General features: G+C 44.6%; 4 protein-coding genes across 7 annotated transcripts in view; 1 reads left to right on the top strand and 3 right to left on the bottom strand.

Annotated features, from left to right (window-relative positions):
- The window catches only part of adam22 (ADAM metallopeptidase domain 22), an 83,517-nt gene extending 78,768 nt beyond the window's left edge, over window positions 1-4,749 (bottom strand). For all 4 annotated transcript variants that reach the window (XM_054741398.2, XM_015950615.3, XM_015950617.3 and 1 more), the window contains exons 1-2: window positions 4,518-4,749; window positions 4,118-4,272 (exon numbers count right to left, since the gene is read on the bottom strand). In XM_054741398.2, coding sequence (XP_054597373.2) covers window positions 4,118-4,272; window positions 4,518-4,614 — 252 coding nt within the window. In that variant the 5' untranslated portion in view covers window positions 4,615-4,749. The remainder of the gene's footprint in view (window positions 1-4,117; window positions 4,273-4,517) is intronic.
- A 3,293-nt stretch (window positions 4,750-8,042) lies between these two features.
- Window positions 8,043-15,613, bottom strand: dbf4 (DBF4-CDC7 kinase regulatory subunit). The gene is made up of 13 exons (XM_070551211.1): window positions 15,583-15,613; window positions 15,178-15,292; window positions 14,019-14,173; window positions 13,388-13,591; window positions 13,264-13,314; window positions 13,127-13,196; window positions 12,964-13,040; window positions 12,839-12,884; window positions 10,429-10,474; window positions 10,222-10,347; window positions 9,907-10,021; window positions 9,302-9,417; window positions 8,043-9,220 (listed from the first exon to the last, which is right to left on the bottom strand). Exons 2-13 carry the CDS (start codon window positions 15,236-15,238, stop codon window positions 8,446-8,448), a joined length of 1,842 nt encoding a protein of 613 aa, XP_070407312.1. The 5' UTR covers window positions 15,239-15,292; window positions 15,583-15,613; the 3' UTR covers window positions 8,043-8,445.
- A 487-nt stretch (window positions 15,614-16,100) lies between these two features.
- slc25a40 (solute carrier family 25 member 40) lies at window positions 16,101-20,207 on the top strand. Its single transcript, XM_070551213.1, has 10 exons — window positions 16,101-16,284; window positions 16,431-16,538; window positions 16,859-16,918; window positions 17,001-17,095; window positions 17,185-17,252; window positions 17,335-17,459; window positions 18,940-19,223; window positions 19,295-19,376; window positions 19,813-19,893; window positions 19,956-20,207. The coding sequence occupies exons 2-10, from the start codon at window positions 16,439-16,441 to the stop codon at window positions 20,075-20,077; spliced, it is 1,017 nt and encodes a 338-aa protein (XP_070407314.1). The 5' UTR covers window positions 16,101-16,284; window positions 16,431-16,438; the 3' UTR covers window positions 20,078-20,207.
- A 2,139-nt stretch (window positions 20,208-22,346) lies between these two features.
- rundc3b (RUN domain containing 3b) overlaps window positions 22,347-24,000 on the bottom strand; it is a 10,586-nt gene continuing 8,932 nt past the window's right edge. Inside the window, exons 9-11 of the mRNA XM_070551212.1 lie at window positions 23,177-23,323; window positions 22,731-22,852; window positions 22,347-22,658 (exon numbers count right to left, since the gene is read on the bottom strand). Coding sequence (XP_070407313.1) covers window positions 22,513-22,658; window positions 22,731-22,852; window positions 23,177-23,323 — 415 coding nt within the window. The 3' untranslated portion in view covers window positions 22,347-22,512. The remainder of the gene's footprint in view (window positions 22,659-22,730; window positions 22,853-23,176; window positions 23,324-24,000) is intronic.

The raw sequence follows: 24,000 nt of genomic DNA, 5'->3' as shown, positions 1-24,000 counted from the left end.
ACAGACAAACCAGTTACCACTAAAGGTAGACATATCAGGGTGCCCACTCCTGTGGCTGGAGGGCCACTATCCAGCACGTTTTAGGGGTTTCTCTGCTCCAGCACACTTGATTCGGTGGTTGAATCAACTGCACAGCAGCTCAGTGGGCTCTGTAGAAGGCTGCTAATCATCTGCTGATTGAAATCAGGTGTGTTGAAGCGGGGTTAAAACTCAAACATGCTTGATACCAGACCTCCCAGACCAACACTGGGCACCCCTGAATTAGACCTTTGTCATGTTTGGCTTGTTTTTTCAGTACAAATCAGCATGAAAAGTCATAAAGATTCATTTTTATTTGACTACAGCTGTAAATTCAGAGAGGATGGTGATATTAAGCCATTCATTCATCTCATTCATACATGAACTCTAATTGCATAGATCAATATTTAAGTTTCAAAGCTCGTGAGCTTATCGAGTTAGGATGTTGGTCTCTGGAAGTCCATCTGCACACCAATAAACTCATTCCTTCTCTCTGATTGGTTCAGACGGAGCAGGATCGGATTCATTCCAGGTGCGGGCTCATATGGTGCAGGCTTTATTACACCGCCGTTGGGTCAATAAGAACGCCCATCTGTAATTCCTGTTGGTCCAGAAGACTCCTGAAGCTGACCTCAAACACATCTACCCTCCCCCTCCAGCCTGCAGGATAACGAGGAGAGGGGGGCGGGGTTTCAGCTGTTTCAGGAAGTGCCCCCCAGTGCTCACTCATCAATGACCTCGGCCCCAGATTTCCCCAGTGACCGTGCGCTCTGTTGTTTGCCGGCGCATGTCTGAACATGATCAATGCATTTATGAGCAGTTAAGATCTGGTGCACGTGTGAGCGCATGCAAATCCAAAGCTTGTAATGAAATTCAGTCTGGCAGATTGGATCCGTGCTTGGAGGAAGTAGCAGGAAATGTGCCAAATGACAGCAGATCCCATCTTAACAGAGCTGAGCCATCGTTAAGAAACCACCACTGAATCTTCTTACATTGATTTCTGACTCCAGCTGACCCGACGTTTCCCTCAGCATCATCCGACTGGAAGTGCTATCAAAGCTCTACGACGGAGGCAGGAGCTCTGCCCCATCCCGCTAAAACAGCACCGTGGCTTTACTGAACTCCACCCTGCTGCTGCTCATTCAGTCGTGTTTGTGTCTGAAAATAGACGACGCAACACGAGCCTATAAATAACTTCCCGTGTCACATTTCAGGAAACATTTGACAGATTTGTTTTTAGTCCATTAATCTAAAAACAGCCAATCGCTGATCAAACTTTGTGTAAAAGTGGCGTCGCAGGTTCCAGTCCTCTGGAGAAGAAACGGCTCGGCGCACGTCTGATCAAAGACGGTTTCTCTCTCTGATTGTACAGTTTAGAGTCAGAACACGTCTGCAGCGTGAGATCTAACGACTAATTCCTGCTGTCTGACGTTTGTCAGTCATTGGTTGGGGCTGGTTTTAGTGCCTTTAGGTGATTGGATCATAAACTGAAGTTTACTGGGGGAAAAATCTAAGACTTTAATGTTAAAATAACTATTATTACAATACAACTCCCACTATAAATAAACACAAAATACAAAAACAAACAAAAAGGAAAACACATAAATTGGTATTTTTCTTGAAGTGGACCTAAATTTTAAAATTATTTTTTAAAGCTGATTTAAAATCATGACAAGAAAATCTGTTAATTATTCACAGTATGCAAATTTATTTAAATAACTTTTTATCATTTAAATTTTCACATCACATGGAAAATTATCTAAACACTAAACACTAAATCTAGCACTTTGAGATTACTTCTGTAATGTAAAGCGCATTATAAATAAAATGTATTATTATTATTATTATTATTAAACTTTGAAAAATTAGAAATAAATTAAATACATCACATGATGTGTCTCTCTACACTACATATAAAAGTGCTCTGCTGCGAGCAAACTCTGGTTTAAAAGCTCAAATGGTAAATGGCCTGTATTTGATATAGCGCCTTCTAGAGTCCTGGAACCCCCCAAGGTGCCTTACAACACAATCAGTCATTCACCCATTCACACACACATTCACACACACTGGTGGGGATGAGCTACAATGTAGCCACAGCTGCCCTGGGGCGCACTGACAGAGGTGAGGCTGCCGAGCACTGGCGCCACCGGTCCCTCCGACCACCACCAGCAGGCAAGGTGGGTTAAGTGCATGGACGTCATTTTTGCTTTAGAGGTGGGGGGGGGACAGGGAGGGAGGGGGGTATCTTTACAGTATGCTCTGATGGGAAACAGGCTTCAACACAAACGGTTGTTTTCCGCTTGGTCCTAGAGCTCAACCAGTGTCAGTTTAATATAGCGTAATATTGTTTTTGGATGGTAAAAAGTGCAGGGGTCAAAACTTGACTTTGGAAAAAGTGGGGGGGACATGTCCCCCCTGTCCACCCCCCAAAATTACGTCCATGGTTAAGTGTCTTGCCCAAGGACACAACGACAGCGACAGACTGAGCAGGGCTCAAACCTGCAACCTTCCGATTACGGAGCGAGCTCTTAACTCCTGTGCCACCGTCGCCCCTCATACTCAAATCGAGAATGTTTATTTGGCTGACTGAATGGAAAATATTAATTTTATTTTTTCTACTGATCAAAAATCTAAATGTAACCTAAATGACCTGAGAAAATCCAAAATGCAGTTTTTCAAGTGATGATTTAATTTATTAAGGAAACAAAACTTATCCAAACCAAGTTGACACAGTGTGAAAAGTAATTAACCCCAACTCTAAAAGGAGTGGGATGCTCATTCAGCCAATATGTCTGCAGGGGTCTCTAGTAGGAACGAATACTCAGGGGAAAATAAGCTCAGATGCGTCTGTTTCAGGATTTCAGGAACTAGCAGAATGCCAGATCAGAGCTGAGCTTCAGACCACAAGTTTTACAGTCTTACTTCCTGATATTCAGACATCTCTCCTCTGATTGGCTAACAGCAACACGACTCTACCTCTGACTCTGTCTGCTCTGCAGTTGATGTTTTATCTCCACAAATAACACAAGTCTGGAGGAGTTCTGCTGTGTGGTGGGGTTTCTAATGCTAACGGTTAGCTTCTACTAGCTGAGACGTTCTCTGCTGTTTCCTGGACGCTAAACCAACAACAGCCTTCCCCGTCGTGAGTCCAGATGGGTGAGTCCATGAATGTTGGTGACAGTGTGACGTAGATCTGTCGGGATTTTCTAATCCTAGAGTTTCACCGTCTGTTTTCTATCAGAAGCTACTGCAGGAGATGGGTGTAGGAGACTATTTTTACGTTGAGCCTGCATGAAACGCTCAGAGTGACCCGTTAGAATCAGAAATAACCATTCAAAATTACTTTTCCCAGACCACGCCTGACTGTTGCTATGATCCGTTTCTAAACTGCGGTTAGTTTTACACCTAAACTTCCAAGTGAAAATTCTAATATTTACATTCAAATTCCCGGATGAAGATCATTTCTCACCCGAATAAACATCCAGGATCTAACTGTTGTAAATATGTAAACAGTTTAATGGTCCCGCATCTAGAATCTCTTACAGAAACAGATATTTGAACATCTAATCTATTTGTGTCGTCTAGAGTCTGGAGACTTTCAGTTAAAAACAAAGTTTTCAGCTCCCTCTTGTGGAGGAATTCATGTTGCTGCTAATTTACACTTTTTTTTTTTAAATGTACCAAGGATTTAATTCCCTGATTTGCTGGAACTAAAAACCTGCACCAGAAGACTAGAAGCTTTACTAATTATCCAGAACCTGAGGGAGAAGTTATGAGATCCATCCCAAAAAGGTGATTTAAAAAAAAGCTATTTATGTAGGACAGTGTGTGTGTGTGTGTGTGTGTGCGTGCGTGTGTGTGTCTTTTAAGTTATGAAGAGATGACCCATTTAGCACACAGCATTAGTGAGGCCTGCTCCTGTCTAAATATTAGAATGTTGTGTTCTTCATCCACCCCTGAAAACAAGCAGAGGAGATGATGAAGAACAATCTGAAAACAAAAGACGCGTCCAAGAAGGCAGCCTTCCAGATCACACACGCTGTGTGTGTGTGTGTGTGTGTGTGTGTGTGTGTGTGTGCGTGCGTGCGTCCGTGTGTACCTGCGTGGATCCAGGTCTGGCCTTAACCCTGGTGCTGAGCTCATCGTGGGTGACCTGGTCCTGGCTGTCGTACAGCAGGCGGAGCGGCACCGTGTCCTCCTTCCTCACGAGCCTGCCCGCACCACGGAGAGCCTTCCAGCTCGACGAGGCGTCTCCTGCACACACGGAGAGGGGTAAACAGCGACTTCCTTGCGTGCACGGACCAGGAAAGACACTTGCATTGCAAACGACCCCCGTCTGAGGTGTCGATCGGTTCCGTTTCCTTTGATAACACAAAACGGCTACAGGCTGCGTGCGTTATTTAGTAGAAATAAACACAACACAGGCCTGTTAAATGAAAGTGTTGCCATTCATCTGAGTAAAAAATGAATAATAAAACACCGACAACAGTGTTAGTTACCATTTAGAGCGTCTGGGATGCTCTGAAACCCGACGTGCATCCATCCACAGACGCACAATAGGGAAATCCACCATCTGGGGCGCATCCTCAGCATCATCCGCACCTTTCTCCCTCTGGTAGGAAACTGAAACAAGGCGGTGTGTTCCAGCAGGAGGCTCTCGGGGCTCAGCCTTCGCTAGGGGAGCCTGGAGCCGGGGCGGATCGTCTGGTTCGTGCAGTCCCTCTGACGGCGGGCCATCGGGGTGCCTGCTGCGAGTCTGAACGCAGAGCGCGTCTGAGCGCACCCCTCGGATCCAGCAGCACGGAGGACGCAGGGAAGGGAGGGGGAGGACGGGAGACGGAGAGGGAGGAGCGGGGACACCTCCTCACAGAGCAGCGGCTCACTGCAGAAACGCCTAATGCATAAATATGAAGCAGGACGGAGGAGAGTGAGCGGGCCCGAGCTTCCGCCGAACGGAGCAGGAATAAAAGCTCCTGCACAAACCTGCCTGATCATGACTCACTCACTTCAGCTGCCAAGTCCCCTCCCCCATGCACGAACGCATCAATGATTTAATAATTGTTTTCAATTCAGTTTATTTATATTGCGCCAAATCAGGACAAGCGTCGACTCAAAACACTTCACACTGTAAACATCCAGTTCAGTCCATTAAACCGGTCAGTAAAAGTAACCCAGCAGGTGCTTCGAGTCACTGACTCATGCAATTTGCATGGCATTGTCACCAGGACATTATGACACTTTTCCTCACATTAAAGCTGCAATAACACAATGAGGTGTGTGTGTGTGTGTGTGTGTGTGTGTGTGTGTGTGCTTCACTTATTCATGTTATTGTTTTTGTTGTTAAAATTACCCGAGCCTCTCACAAAATCAATTAAGTAAATTATGTCCATTGTTGTAGAGATTCATGCCTTAACAGAGCATGTGATAAAACCATAATGTGTAATTTTATACATAACAAAGCAGCAAAATTTGTGGAACAAAGCAACATGAAATACATGGGTGGTTGAAACCCAAAAACCTAGTCATACAGGGACCTAACAGCCCGTATCAGAGGGCCTGGTACCCCATACTCCCGGAGTACCCCCCACAGGGCCCCCCAAGGGACGCGGTCAAACGCCTTCTCCAAATCCACAAACACATGTAGACTGGTTGGGCAAATTCCCACGCACCCTCCAGGACCCCCCTAAGGGTATAGAGCTGGTCCAGTGTTCAACGGCCAGGACGAAAACCACATTGCTCCTCCTGAATCTGAGGTTCAACAATCCGACGGACCCTCCTCTCCAGAACCCCTGAATAGACCTTACCAGGAAGGCTCAGGAGTGTGATCCCCCTGTAGTTGTGGTCCCCCTTTTTAAATAAGGGGACCACCACCCCGGTCTGCCAATCCAGTGGGACTGCCCCGATGTCCACGCGATATTGCAGAGCCGCATCAGCCAACACAGCTCCACAACATCCAGAGCCTTAAGGAACTCCGGGCGGATCTCATCCACCCCTGGAGCCTTGCCACAGAGGAGCTTTTAACCACCTCAGTGACCTCAGCACCAGAGATTTGAGAGGCCAACCCAAAGTCCCCAGACTCTGCTTCCTTACTGGAAGACGTGTTGGTGGGATTGAGGAGGTCTTCGAAGTATTCTGCCCACCGATCCACAACGTCCTGAGTAGAGGTCAGCAGCACTCCATCCCTACTATAGATAGTGTTGGTAGCGCACTGCTTTCCCCCCCGAGGCGCCAGTTGGTGGACCAGAATCTCCTCAAAGCCATACGGAAGTCTTGCTCCATGGTCTCACCGAACTCCTCCCATGCCCGGGTTTTTGCCTTGGCAACCACCCGAGCCGCGTTCCGCTTGGACCGCCGGTACCCGTCAGCGGCCTCTGGAGTCCCACAGGCCAAAAAGACCTGATAGGACTCTTTCTTCAGCTTGACAGCATCCCTAACCGCCGGTGTCCACCAGCGGGTTCGGGGGTTGCCACCACGACAGGCACCGACGATCCTGCGACCACAGCTCTGGTCGGCCGCCTCAACAATGGAGGCACGGAACAGGGTCCATTCAGACTCAATGTCCCCCGCCTCTCCCGGAACATTTTGGAAGTTCTGTCGGAGGCGGGAATTGAAGCTCCTTCGGACAGGAGACTCTGCCAGATGTTCCCAGCAGACCCTTGCGATACGTTTGGGCCTGCCTGGTCTGACCTGCATCCTCCCCCACCATCTGAGCCAACTCACCACCAGATAGTGGTCAGTTGACAGCTCCGCCCCTCTCTTCACCCGAGTGTCCAAGACATGCAGCCGCTGGTCAGACAAAACAACAACAAAGTCGATCATCGAGCTGCGGCCTAAGGTATCCTGGTGCCAAGAGCACATACGGATACCTTTATGTCTGAACATGGTGTTCATTATGGACAATCCATGACTGGCACAGAAGTCCAATAACAAAACACCACTCAAATTCAGATCAGGGGGGGCCGTTCCTCCCAACCACACCTCTCCAGGTCTCACTGTTGTTGCCCACGTGAGTCGTGAGCGTTAAAGTCCCCCAGCAGAACGAGGGAGTCACCGGAAGGAGCGCTTTCCAGCACCCCCTCCAAGGTCTCCAAAAAGGGTGGGTAGTCTGAACTGTAGTTTGGTGCTTAAGCACAGACCACAGTCAGAACCCGTCCCCCCACACGTAGGCAGAGGGAGGCTACCCTCTCATTCACTGGGGTAAACCCCAACGTACAGGCACCAAGATGGGGGGCAACTAGTATGCCCACCCCTGCTTGGCGCCTCTCAGTGGGAGCAACTCCAGAGTGGTAGAAAGTCCAACCCCTCTCAAGGAAACTGGTTCCAGAGCCAGAGCCATACGTTGAGGTGAGTCCGACTATATCTAGTCAGAACCTCTCAACCTCACACACCAACTCAGGCTCCTTCCCCACCAGAGAGGTGACAATCCATGTGCCAAGAGCCAGCTTCTGTAGCCGTGGATCAGGCCGCCAAGGTCCTCGTCCTCGACTACCACCCGTCACACACTGCACCCGACCCCTTTGGCCCCTACCACTAGTGATGAGCCCATGGGAAGGGGGACCCACGTTTCCTCTTCGGGCTGTGCCCAGCCGGGCTCCATGGGTGAAAGCCCAGCCACCAGGCGCTCACCAACGTGCCCCACCTCCAGGCCTGGCTCCAGAGGGGGGCCCCAGTGAACCACATCCGGGCGAGGGAACACGGTTTCCATTTATATAACTCATCATGAGGTCTTTGGGCTGCTCTTTCTCTGATCCCTCACCTAGGACCTGTTTGCCATGGGCGACCCTACCAGGGGCAGAAAGCCTGAGGCAACTTAGCTCCTAGGATCACTGAGACACTCAAACCCCTCCACCACGGTAAGGTGACAGCCCAGGGGGAGGCGTTAAAATGCCAGTTATACAAAATCCTTTTTAAATGACTAAGGTTAAACAAAAGCATTATTGAGGGGGGAAAAGATAAAATGATCTCCAGATTAAAACGTTTATACTTTATTTACCATAATTTAGATTCATCAAATATCCCAAAAGCTCTTTGAATTTGTTTATTTTGATAAAGTTATGCAAATCATTTTAGTTAAAATAGCAAATAAATGGCCCACAAATTGGGAATTAAGCGTGTCCAACATTTTATGGCCACAAACCAACATGCGACAATTTACTTTGTTTTATGGTTTTAATTGTGCAAAAGAAAAGCTGCCGATTATCTGAACCTGATGCATTTTAAACCCTTAACAATTTCTGATGTTCTCACAGACGTTTTTAACACAAATAGTAGCTTACAAATGGAATTAATATGGCTTTTCTTATTATCGTTCATGTATCTCCCCATAGTTTTTCCAAGACTTTATGAACGTTTCTATTTTTGTCCAAATGGGTTAAACCTAAGATTTGACTCAGAAAGTCCAGTTTCTCCCTTCATTTTTGTGAGTTTTTAGTCTTCAAAGCCATAAAACTCAACATCCATGTCATCACTGGACTGGAAAAGATCCCACAGCTTCAGCAGAGAGTTTTCAGGAACACCGCTCGACTCTACACGCTCAATGTTTACGTCCACTTTCCGTCTTTTGTGCTTGTAAACACGGATCTTCCGCTGGATCCTCCTGACTAAAGAGGAATCTGGTGTTTTAAGGCGTGCTTCTTCCTCGTCAGACCGATTATTTCCAGTCTCTGAGAACGTATTTGACCCATGACAAGACTCATCGGTGTTAGTACCTTTAGGCTGTGTCCCAACATTGATGCTTTTAGTCAAAACGTCGCTCTCTATGGTCGTCTGTAGGAAAGAGGGTGGGCTTTTTGTGCCTTTACGGGGGATTCGGTCTACCGGGTGGACCAGAGAGTCTTCGAGAGGAGATGTGACCTGAAATTCACCTCTAGAGGGCGACGTTTCAGATTTTAACTGAGGAATCTGAACTTGCTTGGCTGTCTGGGCACAAGTCGAAGACTTCTGTCTGAATGTTTGTTTACATGAAGGCGATCTGTGTTTGGGTCTGTTTGAGTAGGTGTTGCAGTTCCAGCAGTCTCTCTTTGAAACGATCGGAGGAGCAGAGGCAGGCGAGGAATCGTTTTTGATTTTCATTCCCCCGGACGCACCGGCAGCCCGAGGCTCAACAGTCCTCTCCAAATGACCGAGACCTCCTGGAGCACTTTTATCAGTTTCCCCACTTGGTCTAGCAACAAAAACAGGAGAGGAAACGCTGCACTTTGGCCTGATGAGAAAAACAAAAGTTAATTACATGCATTAACAACCAGTCTGATTAAATAGTTTTTGCTACGTGGAAATAAAATACCTTTTGACTTTAGTTCTGATGGGAATGAAATCGAAGTGCAACGCAGAAACCAGCCTGTCCACAACGGAGTATTCATCCGTCTTAGAGAAAGCCCTGTGACACTCACTCTGCAGATGCTGAACAAAAATTACTCCGTTAAATAATAGATGATTACAGCTGTCTGCGGAGGGCCACCGAGTGCACGGTGTTCTCTCACAAGCACCTAAACACGGTCACAAAGTTTGTTTTATCTTCCCTACAGATAAACTCCTCACTGTAAACAAACAGCATGAACAGAGGAACTATGTGAAGACATTCGTCATCAGCGAGCATTGTTTCCATGATTACATTAACCATCGAGGCGTGCGTTTATTTCATCCCAGAGGCTAAAAGCATGTTTGGCTGTTTATCCGTCTAATGTACATTTCATCATTTAGATTTTACAAAATGCATCATGAGAATAAAACTTCACGTTTGGACTCGTAAAATTATGACATTTAATTCCAAATGTGCTCATTTGTCACTCACTAGCATTAAATGTAACTACATATCAACAGCGATGAGCTGCATAATTCGAATATAAGAATGCAACAAGCTTCAGCTGAACCAGAACATTTTAGCCGTACCGTTTTGAAGTTGCTGTATTTGATCTTGCAGCACTCGCAGTAGCCACCTCGTTTCTTGTCTCTGTTCTTCTTTCGGCCTTGAGCTTTCTCCTCGCTGGCTGAAGCTTTCCCGCCTCTGCTCCATCGGGGTTAACAAATCAGGATAATGATGAGTCCAGCTTCGTGGTTTAAAACACTCCAGAGTCAGAGAAATTTAATTTGGTCGAACACAAAACAAGAATTCAGCTCCCGATGTGAGATGAAGTTGAGGAAAGGCAACGCGTTTGTGTTAGCTCAATAATGATGTGAGAAGGTGATGAAGAACAGCTGAAGTACCTGTGTCCCTGTGGTTTGTCTCCAGGAGGATCTTTGTCCACGGGAGAGAAAGGACTGCAGGGAGCTTTAGTCTTCAGGTTGAACTCAGGCATGTTTGTCATTGTGAGGTAAATCGGACGATAATGCCTGAAAACAACGGAGGCACCATTTATGCCAGCTCTTTTGGGACGATGGATAAACGTTAGCTGCTGTTAGCTGCTGTCTTACTTGCTTGAATCCTCAACTTTGATGAAAGGTTTCCTGATCCGACCCCCTGAAACAAACATCACAATTCTGAGCATCCATCCATCCATCCATCCATCCATGCATCCACCCATCCATCCAACCATCCATGCATCCATCCATCCATCCATGCATCCATCCATCCATGGATCCATCCATCCATGCATCCATCCATCCACCCATGCATCCACCCATCCATCCATGCATCCATCCATCCATCCATGCATCCACCCATCCATCCATGCATCCATCCATCCATGCATCCACCCATCCATCCAACCATCCATGCATCCACCCATCCATCCATGCATCCATCCATCCATGCATCCATCCATCCATGGATCCATCCACCCATGCATCCACCCATCCATCCATGCATCCATCCATCCATCCATGCATCCACCCATCCATCCATGCATCCATCCATCCATGCATCCAACCATCCATCCAACCATCCATGCATCCACCCATCCATCCATGCATCCATCCATCCATGCATCCATCCATCCATCCATGCATCCACCCATCCATCCAACCATCCATGCATCCATCCATCCATCCATGCATCCATCCATCCATGGATCCATCCATCCATGCATCCATCCATCCATGCATCCATCCATCCATCCATGGATCCATCCATCCATGCATCCATCCATCCATGCATCCACCCATCCATCCATGCATCCATCCATCCATGCATCCACCCATCCATCCATGCATCCACCAATCCATCCATCCATGCATCCATCCATGCATCCATCTACCCATCCATCCATCCATGCAACCATCCATCCATCCATGCATCCATCCATCCATCCATCCACCCATCCATCCACCCATCCATCCATCCATCCATTCATCCATCCATCACCCGATCATCCATCCATGCATCCATCCATCACCCGATCATCCATCCATCCATCCATCCATGCATCCATCCATCCACCCATCCATCACCCGATCATCCATCCATCCATCCATCCATCCATGCATCCATCACCCGATCATCCATCCATCCATCCATGCATCCATCCATCACCCGATCATCCATCCATCCATCCATCCATCCATGCATCCATCCATCCACCCATCCATCACCCGATCATCCATCCATCCATCCATCCATCCATCACCCGATCATCCATCTATCCATCCATCCATCCATCCACCCATCCATCCATCACCCGATCATCCATCCATCCATCCATCCACCCATCCATCCATCCACCCATCACCCGATCATCCACCCACCCATCCATCCATCCATCCATCACCCGATCATCCATCCATCCATCCATCCATCCATGCATCCATCCATCCACCCATCCATCACCCGATCATCCATCCATCCATCCATCCATCCATGCATCCATCCATCCATCACCCGATCATCCATCCATGCATCCATCCATCACCCGATCATCCATCCATCCACCCATCCATCACCCGATCATCCATCCATCCATCCATCACCCGATCATCCATCCATCCATCCACCCATCCATCCATCACCCGATCATCCATCCATCCATCCATCCATCCATCCATCCATCCATCCATCCATCCATCCACCCATCACCCGATCATCCACCCACCCATCCATCCATCCATCCATCACCCGATCATCCATCCATTTTCATCCGCTTATCCGGAGTCGGGTCGCGGGGGCAGTAGCCTAAGTCGAGAGGCCCAGACCTCCCTCTCCCCAGCCACTTGGGCCAGCTCCTCCGGGGGAATCCCAAGGCGTTCCCTGGCCAGGTGAGAGACATAGTCCCTCCAGTGTGTCCTGGGTCTACCTTTAGGTCTCCTCCCGGTTGGACGTGCCCGGAAAACCTCACCAGGGAGGCGTCCAGGAGGCATCCTGACCAGATGCCCAAGCCACCTCAACTGGCTCCTCTCGAGGTGGAGGAGCAGCGGGTCTACTCCGAGCTCCTCCCGGATGACCGAGCTTCTCACCCCATCTCTAAGGGAGAGCCCAGCCACTCTTTGGAGAAAACTCATTTCGGCTGCTTGTGTCCGCAATCTCGTTCTTTCGGTCATTACCCAAAGCTCGTGACCATAGGTGAGGGTAGGAACGTAGATCCACCGGTAAATCAAGAGCTTCGCCTTCTGACTCAGCTCTCTCTTCACCACGACAGACCGGTACAACGCCCGCATCACTGCAGATGCAGCACCAATCCACCTATCGATCTCACGCTCCAGTTTTCCCTCACTCGTGAACAAGACCCCGAGATACTTAAACTCCTCCACTTGGGGCAGGACCTCATCCCTGACCCGGAGAAGGCTTTCTACCCTTTTCTGATTCTGAGCATAAAGAGCAATAAGTAAGGTGTCCTAAAATAAAATCTACATAAGTTTAAAAACATCCACCATCATTCAGAAGAAAAGTTACCTTTCAACTTTTGCAAGTTTTGTTTGGCAGATGATTCAGGTTTGTTCTATTAGAAAAGACAGAAAACACATCTTTAAAAGTTAGAATGAATCCCAAAATCAGGTCTTGTCGTTTCTAAAACGTACTCGCACTTCGGCGGCAGCAGCGTCTGGAACTCGGCTGCGGATGAGGTTTTTTTTCTTCTGAACGTATGCTAATACATCTGCCATAAAAAACAAACATTTATAAATCAATGCACAGAAAACACAACATATTAAACAAATAAAACTGAAGCACAGTTTAACTCACCATCTATATAAAGGACTTTAACGCCCCACTCCAATGCATTAGACAGGATTCTGTCCATTTGTACCCTCCCCTGAAAATAACCTTAATATTAGCACATTAAGACCATTAGGATGGTGACTCGTGACGGCGTTACTAACCTGTCCTTTCACCACTTTCTCCACTAAAGACTTCCCTCGGCTTTTGGCCAGCTGTAAAACCGCACCCGAAAAAGATGAATTAAAACTCATTTATTTATAAAGTTAAAAAAGATTTCAAACTCACTGTGTCTGCCTGGCTCTGAGGCCTGGTTTTGAATTTGTCCACATGGTTGACAGGATGCTGCGGTGCGGACTGAGGGTGCGGTGAACTCGGCCCTGAGTCGGGGCTGGGGACAGGAGAGTCCTGTCGGAGGCAGTGAACATACTTCGCCTCTCGCTTGTTAGACACCAGATACTTAATTTCCTTGCTTAAGAACTTCTCAACGGTCTAAATGAAAACAACAACAGATGTGATATTATTACTGGAGAAAAGCTTTCTCTGTGTCACGACAACAGGCTGATCAGATTTATTACAATATTTACATTTTTTATTCCACATAGTTTCTAATTAAGACACTGAATGAATAGGAGATTATCTGTTACCATTTAAAGATTGTAGTTACCTTTAAAAACAGAAAAGATTCACTACAGCCTTCTCCCATTTCACGTGTAATGTTGTGAACAAGGTCTGGTTGTATGGACAGTTAATTCTAAATGAAAACTAAAACTACGCTCATACACTGCGAACCTGAGAGAAACCTTTGATGGAGTTAGCAGGATTAAGACTGTTATTGTCAGTAGAAATAAACATGATCTGCTCTGTTACATGAAACACAAAGTAACTGTGTCTGAGACCCACATGCATGTGTGCTTACCCCTCCCAGTTCTTTAATGTCGCTCTCCAAAGTTTCAGTGGTTCTGTTAGATTGCAGGTCCAGGTAAAACACTTTGCCTGTGAAGGGTCTGACTTGTGCTGATGTTGTCTTTGCTTTGCTCACAGTCCTCGTTTCTCCTGTGTTTACGACTTTACCTGATGAAGAACATTACAAAGTTACAGGTTATAAAATGGTTGATAAGCTAGTTTCACTGGAGGTATAGATTACACTTAAAAAAAACAAAATACTTGATTTTTCCTGAGGAATAACAGCTCCAAGTTGAGATAAACCTGCTGGAAACTAGGGCTGTACAATATATCGTAAATATATCGTTATCGCGATATCAGTATGCACAATATGCACATCGCAAAGAACAGCTAAATATCGCAATGAATGGTCAGCTCGAATATTTGCTACACATAATGCATTGTGATAGTCAAACGGAAGTATTATGTTTGTTTTTATTTAACAAATCAAAAATAGCTCTTCACCCATTTGGCCATTTGGGTGGATTCTCATAGGTCAGATGCCCGCCCCGAAGCGGACGGCCCTTAATTTTGATGGTTAGCAAACACCTGAGTTAGCTTCATTAGCTCTTTTTGCTGATTCAGCTTTTCCCGGGATCCAGTGAGTCCCTTTTCTTTTTTATTTCTTTTTCCCTTTCCTCACATCTTTTGCTTTTCTCATTTTAATGATTTTTTGAATGTTTATTTTTGATTATTTTTGTTCCTGAGTTGAGTTTTTATTTATCGCAAATAAGATTGTCATCGCAATATTAATCATTGTTATCGAATATCGTAGGTTTTCCTTATATCGTGCAGCCCTACTGGAAACAGATTTGATCTATTTATTCCAGCTAAATTTTAATCTCTCCTAACTATGGCTTAAAATGCAATAGTAATATTATATATATATATATATATATATATATATATATATATATATATATATATATATATATAACCTGGAGTTTGGTTGAGTGTTGCTGCTGTTGGGTTTTTACAGGAAGTCTTGAAAAATGTTAAACAAAAAATATATTAAACCACAAAACAGACGGTACGTTGAATGTTTTTAAAAATGTGCACAATAACGCACTATAAATACAGAATAACACATTTAAAACCACAGTGATTACATTGTAATAAATAAACATACACACCTTGCCAGTCGGGTCCTGCATGGTTGTGACCGCGTTTCGGTTTCATTCTATTCTCTTTCATCGAGAAAACAGATGAGTCTTGACTCTACCCCATGAAGTCCCCATCAGCTCGCTGCTTGTAATCAAACGAGTCGTTTACAAACAAACCGGAAACAAAAACAAAACCGGAGAAACAAATAAACGCACCGATGACTGCGTTAAGAGGCTGGGCTTCCTATTTAGTTAGCTTTTGTACGAACTTTACGTCCAGGTCCAGCCTCACTTATGAAGCGGAAATACAAGTCTACCTCCGTGTCATGTCGTTTTACGTTCAAGTAAAACTCTTAAAAACTGAATTTACTTAATTTCATATTACATATCATTAAATTGTATCTCCAACACGCAGTAAAATAACTTTTAAACCACCTTCTGTAAACTTTAATTTCGTCGTTTCTTTCAACGTCCCAGTTCCCGCTTTTAAAATCCGGAGCTGGATGCCAGGTCTGACGCTCATCAAGTGAAAATCTAATTAGCTTGAACGCAAATAAATGAACAGATACACTTTTCAAAACTATATAACCTGAACGGTTTGTTATAATCCATTAAACTGTGGCTTTATAGAATATTAATATTTGAATATTTGAATTCCCTATCTATACTTTTAAACGTTGAGGTTTTGCCATCCAACGCTGTATGTTCAAATCTGGCAACGTCAGAGACAAGTAAATCAACTCTTGTCGCTGGTTTGTGACGTTTCGATGCCTGGAGAAAAAAATTTAATATATAAACTTACAGAAACTTTTAATGCCAATTTTTGAAGGCTTGGATGTGTTAGTATAGTTTGGAATTATATTTATTACTTCTAAATTAAAGTAGATGACAAATATCACGAATGTGCTGAGGTGAATTAACCATCTTACGTCATCTTGCAGCATTGGTGTAAACGGTGGTGTAAACACAGTCAAGCTAGCCATGACCTAACACACGTGTTAGACTGGTGTTTGTCGGAAACAGCTACTACATTACTTTAAAGTGCCGAGTGGCATAATAATGATTCTGTCAATAGGAAACACCGTTACTGCTGGATGTTTTAGCAGGTTGATTAGCTAAACTAATAAGCTGACCAAGGTCAGAGTGCTCGTGTTGTGTACATTTTTCATATTCGAAACCAAGCTGGAGATCAATCATATTTGTCTTATCAAACTGTTGCACGCATGTTAATTGATTATTACATAGGATTACATCTGGTGTTATATTGTATTTTATGTCTTTAGGGGACAGCATGAGTGGTCAAAGTCCTGCTCCTCCTGCCAGCAATGGCATTACTCCTCTGCAGCAGATGGTGGCTTCCTGCTCCGGAGCCCTCCTTACATCTCTGCTTGGTGAGATATTCCGATTACACCTCTTGATCTTGGACACCTACCTTTAACATAAAGTAATGGAGATCCTATGAAGTCAGTTCTAGACGAGATTTGGTACACTTCATACTTTGTGTCCTTAATTTGTGGTTATTTGCTTATTAAGCTCCTCTTTTAAATTCTTGTATTTTAGCTGGCTCTGATCTGTCACTTGGCCATCGATTATGGTTTTTCTCTAACCGGCCTGCTGTGTTAACTATTTATGCGCGCGAGAACTTAATATTACCATCGTTGAATAAAACCCATGAAGCTCATGCTGTGTTGTTGCTTGTTTGTTGTTTCAGTCACACCTTTGGATGTTATAAAGATCAGACTCCAAGCACAGAAAAGTCCCCTCCTGAAAGGTGAAATGGATCCACTCTGTACATGACCGCAAAATCTATGGAGAATATTTATATTTTATTTTTGTTTCTTCTTAAAATTTAGGGAAATGTTTTGTCTACTGCAACGGACTTATGGACCACGTATGTGTGTGTGAAAACGGCTGGTCCCGGGCTATCGGCCCCTTCAGTGGCACCTTTGTAAGATTTGTACACGTCTTTAACTGGTTACAGTGATACGTTAGACATGCTGAAAGATGTTTCAGATATGCACCATCTCCACTCTGCAGGATGCATTCTACAAAATAGTTCGCTGTGAAGGGATTCGCTCCTTATGGAGTGGCCTGCCTCCAACACTGTGAGGATAAACGAGCACCGTTTTGTAAAAAGCTGCCCCTGGATTTCTAAACATCTGCCTGTAACGTTTCTCTTGTTTCTAGCGTGATGGCCGTACCAGCCACTGTGATCTATTTCACGTGTTACGATCAGCTGTGTGCAGCTCTGAAGGTGAGGATGGGAGACTGTGCTCAGCAGGCACCGCTCTTAGCAGGAGCCCTCGCCAGAGGTGAGCTGGGGGGGGGGGGGGGGTGTCCAATCAGAAATCATTTAGCATAACTTGCTGGGATGAATCGTCTGTAGTGTGTTAAGGGTGCAGTTCCGGTATCTTTTGATGTTTAAATTCAAGCAAATGAAGACGTAGCAGTAATGATGACCGGGGTTTCATTTCCTGTCTAAGGGTTATTGTCTGTGCTCGTTTGCCCTTTGGCCTCAACTTTATGAAATTTTGTCCCATCCTCGATGACATCATCACTATTAGGCCAGGATCATTTTTGCTCGTCGTATTTTAATGACTGCCTGCAGGTGATAGTCATGAGTCAGGTTTTATGAAATGTGTCTTAACGTGTTTTCTCCTTTACAGTTTTCTGGTGTCTCTGTGCATTCTTCCGTCCTGCATGTTTCATATCTTTAATGGGACTTTACGGAGTTTTGAATTTTTATGCTCGCGATTGCCCCCTCAGGCCAAAAGCGTAACGGCAGCTTCAATAGTAGGCTAGTGCACGAGGCGTACGTGCTGTACGTGCACACTCCTTAACGAAAATAACAGCTGAGACAGTTCAGTGTGTGTGTGTGTGTGTGTGTGTGTGTGTGTGTGTGTGTGTGTGTGTGTGTGTGTGTGTGTGTGTATGTGTGTGTGTGTGTGTGTGTGTGTGTGTGTGTGTGTGTGTGTGTCCCAGAGGACAGAGGACAGGAGAACGTGCAGCTAATTAATTAAATAATTTGGTTCTGTACCTTTCTCTTCAGCACAGCCCACAAAGGTTTATGATGGGTCAGTCCTCCTGCATGCTCAGATCATTCCCTTCCCTTGCTTGAAAAATTGTTCCAAAATGAAAGTTGAACCCACATCTTTTTTATCTGTGAATTCAATGCCGTTCGGCGAGTCTCAAATAAAAATTTAGGCGTCTTACTGTAAAAAATATACCATTAATGTAAAAAAGAAAACAAATTATGTTCACATCCAGAGTCAAACCCAGGTCTTCTGCACGGGAGTCCAATGTTTTACTAGGTGAGCTAAAGCACCAGCGACATCGTTTGTATCTGTAACATTTATATCCTTGATGACAGCTGAAACAACGTCAAACCAAAGAACGGTTCGGAGTGAAAATGGCTATTTTGTTGCTAATTAGCAGGAAATATCTAGAAGAAAGTTCTACAGAAAGTAGCTAAGGGTCCTCAGAAATGTAGCTAGCTTTGTCACTAGGCGTTAGGAACAGCGACAAAGTGGCACTGCCTCTCTCTCTGCTGCTAAAGCTACGGATAGCAAATGCTACGGGCGATGCCTGAGCGTGAACGCGCATGAAGCAGCCTGCTCGACCCGAGCATCTCTCTTTTTCTGTGATTTTACAGAAAAACAGGCAATCACAGTAAAAATGCCAGGGCTCATTCTACAGGACCAGGGCATTGAAGAAGACATTTATTATTTCTATACATGTTTTGGCCGTCAAACTTCCATAATGCCCCTTTACTGTAGCTGATCTTTGTTTCAGTCGGCTCAGCGACGGTGATCAGCCCTCTGGAGCTGATCCGCACCAAGCTTCAGTCCCAGAAACAGTCGTACAGGCAGCTGACTGCCTGCATCCGTTCAGCGGTGGAGGCAGAAGGCTGGCGGTCCCTCTGGAGGGGTTTGGGTCCCACGCTGCTCCGGGACGTGCCCTTCTCTGCTATTTACTGGTACAACTACGAGAGGGGGAAGAGCTGGCTGTGTGAACGCCGCAAAACCAGGGAGCCCACGTTCAGCATCACCTTCACATCTGGAGCGGTGGCGGGCTCTGTGAGTGTCTACCGTTTAGACAAGCTGAGGACGTTTATAGAAATCAGACTGTCCTCTGATGTTCCTTTCAGACTGCAGCCATCGTCACTTTACCATTTGACGTGGTCAAAACCAGAAGGCAGGTAGAGCTGGGAGAGCTGCAAGCAAAAAATTGTAATTATGGCCTCATTGTTTGACTATTTACGTAAATAAATGTTTGAGTGTTGAGTTTTTAATTCTTTAATCGAGAAACGTTTTGGTCCGTAAACCTTTTCGTTTGGCTGTCCATTGTTGCTGTTAGAGATTTGAGCAAAGTCAGATTAAGCAAACTGCTGATAGTTTGGTGTCTGTGTTGATCCAAAGATTCCTGTTCTGTGCAAATGAGCTGGTAAGGAGTTTCAGGTACCCTGACAGCTTTACAGCGTCAGTGGCTGGATTAATCTGGATAAAGACTTAAAGCAAGCAGGAAGTTTGTCACATCTTTGCAGCTGTTCTTGAGCACAAAGGAGAAAAGCAGCTTCCCTGCTGGTCTGTGTTGAAAACGAACCAGTCTCCTGACAGTGAAACCAGTAGAAGTTGATCTAAAGTGTATTTTTTTTTGTCTTTCCAGTGCCGTGTAAACTGTCTTCCTCCACCTTGGCTGTGATGAGCAGGATTGTGGCTCAGGACGGCTTTAAGGGGCTGTTTGCAGGTCGGTACCGGTCTTAATCTCCAAATATAACTCCATACCTGCTCAGTGTTTCTTCTTTGCAGGTTTCTTGCCCAGGTTGATCAAAGTGGCGCCTGCCTGTGCCATCATGATCAGCTCGTACGAGTCTGGAAAAGCTTTTTTCCGCAAACGCAATCAGGAGAGAATACAGAGGTCGCTGCAGTAGCGCGTGACTTTCTTCTCTCTGGACTGGGGGGGGGACTGGGGGGGTCTGCCAAACTGAGACACAATCAGAAAACACAAGTGAAAAAACATCGTTGTTGTGAAACCTATCTTAATGGACGACAAAGTGTGTTTTTGATCACCTAAATAATGTTTTATTACATATTGTGATGCATGGAGCAGCCAGCAGGGGGCAGCAACAGCTTGATTATTCAGTCTAGAGCCTGAAGCATTTCCTTCCTGTTTTGTTTTAAGTTTGTTTGTGTGACAGACACAATAAAGCTTTTTCTCAAAAACACATTTCTGTTGAATAAAACCAGACTTCTGTAAGTGATTTGACTGTTTTTGGTCTTTAGAGATGGTAACTTCTCATCCCAGGTGAAACAAAACGTTCACAGGAAAACTAACATCTTCACTTCTACTGACTACGGAAGTAAATGTTGTTTTGTTGTCTGTTTACGGACAACAGCTGCAGCGCTGCAAACATATGTGATGATCATACATGTGATGGTGGCCACAGGGCGAAACTAAATCCCCAGTAGATTTAGAAGTATTTCACCCATCCGTCCATTTCTGTACCCGCTTATCCACGCAGGGAAGTAGTAGTATAAACTTAATAAAGTTATTAATAGGTCATATAAAATAAATATATTTAGTTAAAAATTTTTTACAAGCATGTATTTGTAATTTCTAATCAAACAAATCAAATAGTTAGTATTTAAATAAACATTAAATGTCCACTTACATCTAATAAACACAGAGACATAAAGACAGAAATTATTTTTAAAAAGGTACACGTTTTTGTTTTAAACAGGAAAAACATTCATGTATTTTTATTTCACAATAAATGCGTAAACTACTGAAATATATCAAATCAAGCCAACTAGAACAAAATAACCAGTAACAAAATAGAAAATAGTTCCTTTTTACTGTTTATTTAAGTAAATATTTTATTTAATTGCTTTGAATCTGTCGTTTGATTTGATTGATGGCCACATAATCCGTCTGTGGGGGGTTTATAGGTTGTCTTCCGGTCGACTAGCTTAATGAACTAGACCAATTTCTTGCTTTGCAAAGTTTGTCTAAATAATAAAATGTTTAAATAATATATTTATTTAGTCTGGCTTGCCAGGCTGTCGGTCAACTGGATGGAAACTCAGTCCTTTAGTTTCTGGCTTTCGAAACCATCTTTGCGCCCTCTGCCGGAGACAAACGGTTATTACAGCGTTCATAAGCCTGACCTGCAGATTCCTTCAAAATAAAACACACCACTTAAAAATGACTACGACATAACAGTTCTGCAGGGAAAATAAAAGTAAAATTTAATGAAGTATGAATACATTTCTTCATTTTTCTACAGTTTTTAAATTTACTTTCATGTTTTGATCATAATTAACATTGTAAGTTTCTGACTTTTTCTCAGAAATCTGAGTTTTTGATTACTGAGAAAAAAGTTAGAATTCATCTTTCTTTTCTTTTCAGTGACCCTAATCATCTTCCGTACTTTGCATCCTCCTAATTAACCCCAAAATGGCTAAATGGTCTTTCTCTGACAGACTTTGACTCGCCTTGTGATCTTTATTTTGAAAGGCGCTGTATAAAAGATCGTTTTCTTTATTTTATTTTCTTATTAAAGTCATTTTTACCAAACCTAATGGTTTTCACAATGCCCCCTTGGTACATGCGTACATACGTGAAGAAAATCTCGCTGCAAATCTTTTTCAAAAGTTGTCAACCCTGAAGTTAGTTGGGAGTTTATTTAGGAGTTTATTTAAAATGAAGCGTAAAAGACAAATAAATCCACAAAGATGTCTGTGTGTTTGTGCAAATGACCGCTGGAGCAAGCTGAAGGCAAACATTAACTTTGAGGTACATGACTTTGTACTGATACTCTAATACACACACACGTCTCAAAATATCTGCTGCTTATAATTTATCTTCTAGTTTTATTAGCCCATTAGGATCCAGTCATCAACGCGAGATACTGCTTCTGAATAACTGAAGGGAACCCAGAACTGCAGCTTCCTGAGAACAAAATTCTGGTGCAAAATTAAAAACGACAAACATTTCCATCCTATAGGAATCGGGTTAGCAGATGCAGTAAACACAGCTTTTGACTTAAGCCTCCAGACTGCAGTAACTGATCTCCCATCAGTGCTTTTAACAAACACAAAAATGTGATGCAAAAGTTAATAAAACTTAATATTTTTGCATTTGATTCCCCAACATTAAAAAGCAAAGTATGGTGCACAGATAAAAGCAGAAATAAAATCATTTACATGTTAAGTCTGGCGGCACAAACGTGGTCAAACACATGATTCAGCTTCCAAACGGGCTTTCATCTCTTTAAGCTCCACATTCAGAGCAGAACAGGAGAAAATCGACTTTCCAGACAAGAGATAAGTTCCTGATAGTTTGTCTCCTGCAGATCCTCATGTTTTATGACGGCGTGACGCCCGGGCTGCTGATCTCTGTCGCCGGACTGGCTAAACACTCGCTCGACTTCAGGCTGGCTAAAGACTTGTAGCTGGCTACTGAGGTCAGGGAGCCGCAGAGACCTCTAAGGGATGGAGTTTCCTCCTTACCTGAAAGACAAGGTGCACATGATAAATGTCTGAGTAGCAGGTGGAGGAGCTGCTCTTAGCTGTGAGCCGTGCCTCGGTGGAGCCACTGTGTGCCGGCGGGCCGGGCCTCCAGGCTGAGGGGGACGGACGGCTCCAGCGATGTCTGAGAGAGGCTCATGTCTGCAGACAGCTGCTCTAAACTCTGGAAACTTTTCCTGCAGGAGCAGAAATATAATCAAACCATTTTCACTCGTTTTCAAAACGTTAAGGTTCTCTTTTAATGCCATAATCCCTTTTGTCTGGATTACTTCCTGGGTTAGTTGTCTAATTCCTGGAAGTGAATAAATACATAGGCTGCAAAGAAACTCCCAGTCACTTCCCTGCTGGCACAGATGAATTTAGTTCGTCTCTGATCGTATCATCAGAGATGAGATTAGATTAGATTACCACTTTCTAAATCAAAGTAAAGTTAAAAATAACGAGAGAGCCACAGGAGCAACCTCACGGATGACAATCAAAGATAAACAAAACCAACATACTCCTCCCACTGCCCGGCGCTCCGCCTGTACAGCAGCGTTTCCAAGGCAACCACGTTGCTGTCCAAGGCAACCGGCGACGGCCACTGATTGGTCAGATGGGCCGTTAGCTCTTGTCTGGACCTCAAGTCGTTGTTCTTCAGCACAGTCCTGAAAATACAGAAAGTCACGCAGCAAATAAACCTCAACACGACAGGAAATAAAACAACAGCGGGAAGATAGAAGAGGATGAATGTGACCGCTGAGCGAGGGCCAAACCCTGTCTGCGGACGCCGCAGGGGGAATTATCATGAAGTTGGAGAAATTACATGAGCCAGACAGGAAGTGAGACGCGTTACAGCAAGGTGCATTCAGTATATTTCAAAATAAAAGCTGTGTCCCATTAAGTTCTATTATAAATTCCATTCCATTTTATTCATAAAGCACATTTCTACACGGCCGAGGCCGACCAAAGTGCTGCGCAGTAAAAGAGCATAAAATCAACCCACAGGAAGAAGTGATAAAAGTAGTACAGTAACTACTATAAAAACAATAAAAACAAAACAAAAACATCGTAAAATGCCAGCTAGGCTGAAGTAGGAGTCAAGGAATAAAAATGAGCCTTCAGGCGTGATTTAAAATCAGAGAGGGGGGGGGCATTCTCACTGCTAGGGGGAGTTGGTTTCAGAGACGAGGCGCACAGATTGAGAACGCTTGTTCTCCTCGCGTCCTCACCCGAACACCGGGGACCTGTAACAGGCGGGGGTCTGCTGATCGAAGAATTCGACCAGGTACGTAGGGCTGAACCAGCTGAGTCAAGTGGAGAGGCGCGTAAAGATGGAGTGACT

This window comes from Nothobranchius furzeri, chromosome 5 (assembly GCF_043380555.1).
Source record: "Nothobranchius furzeri strain GRZ-AD chromosome 5, NfurGRZ-RIMD1, whole genome shotgun sequence".
NCBI classification, from domain to species: domain Eukaryota; kingdom Metazoa; phylum Chordata; class Actinopteri; order Cyprinodontiformes; family Nothobranchiidae; genus Nothobranchius; species Nothobranchius furzeri.
The sequence above is the reverse complement of the archived record's forward strand: the minus strand, read 5'-3'. Positions and strand labels throughout refer to the sequence as shown.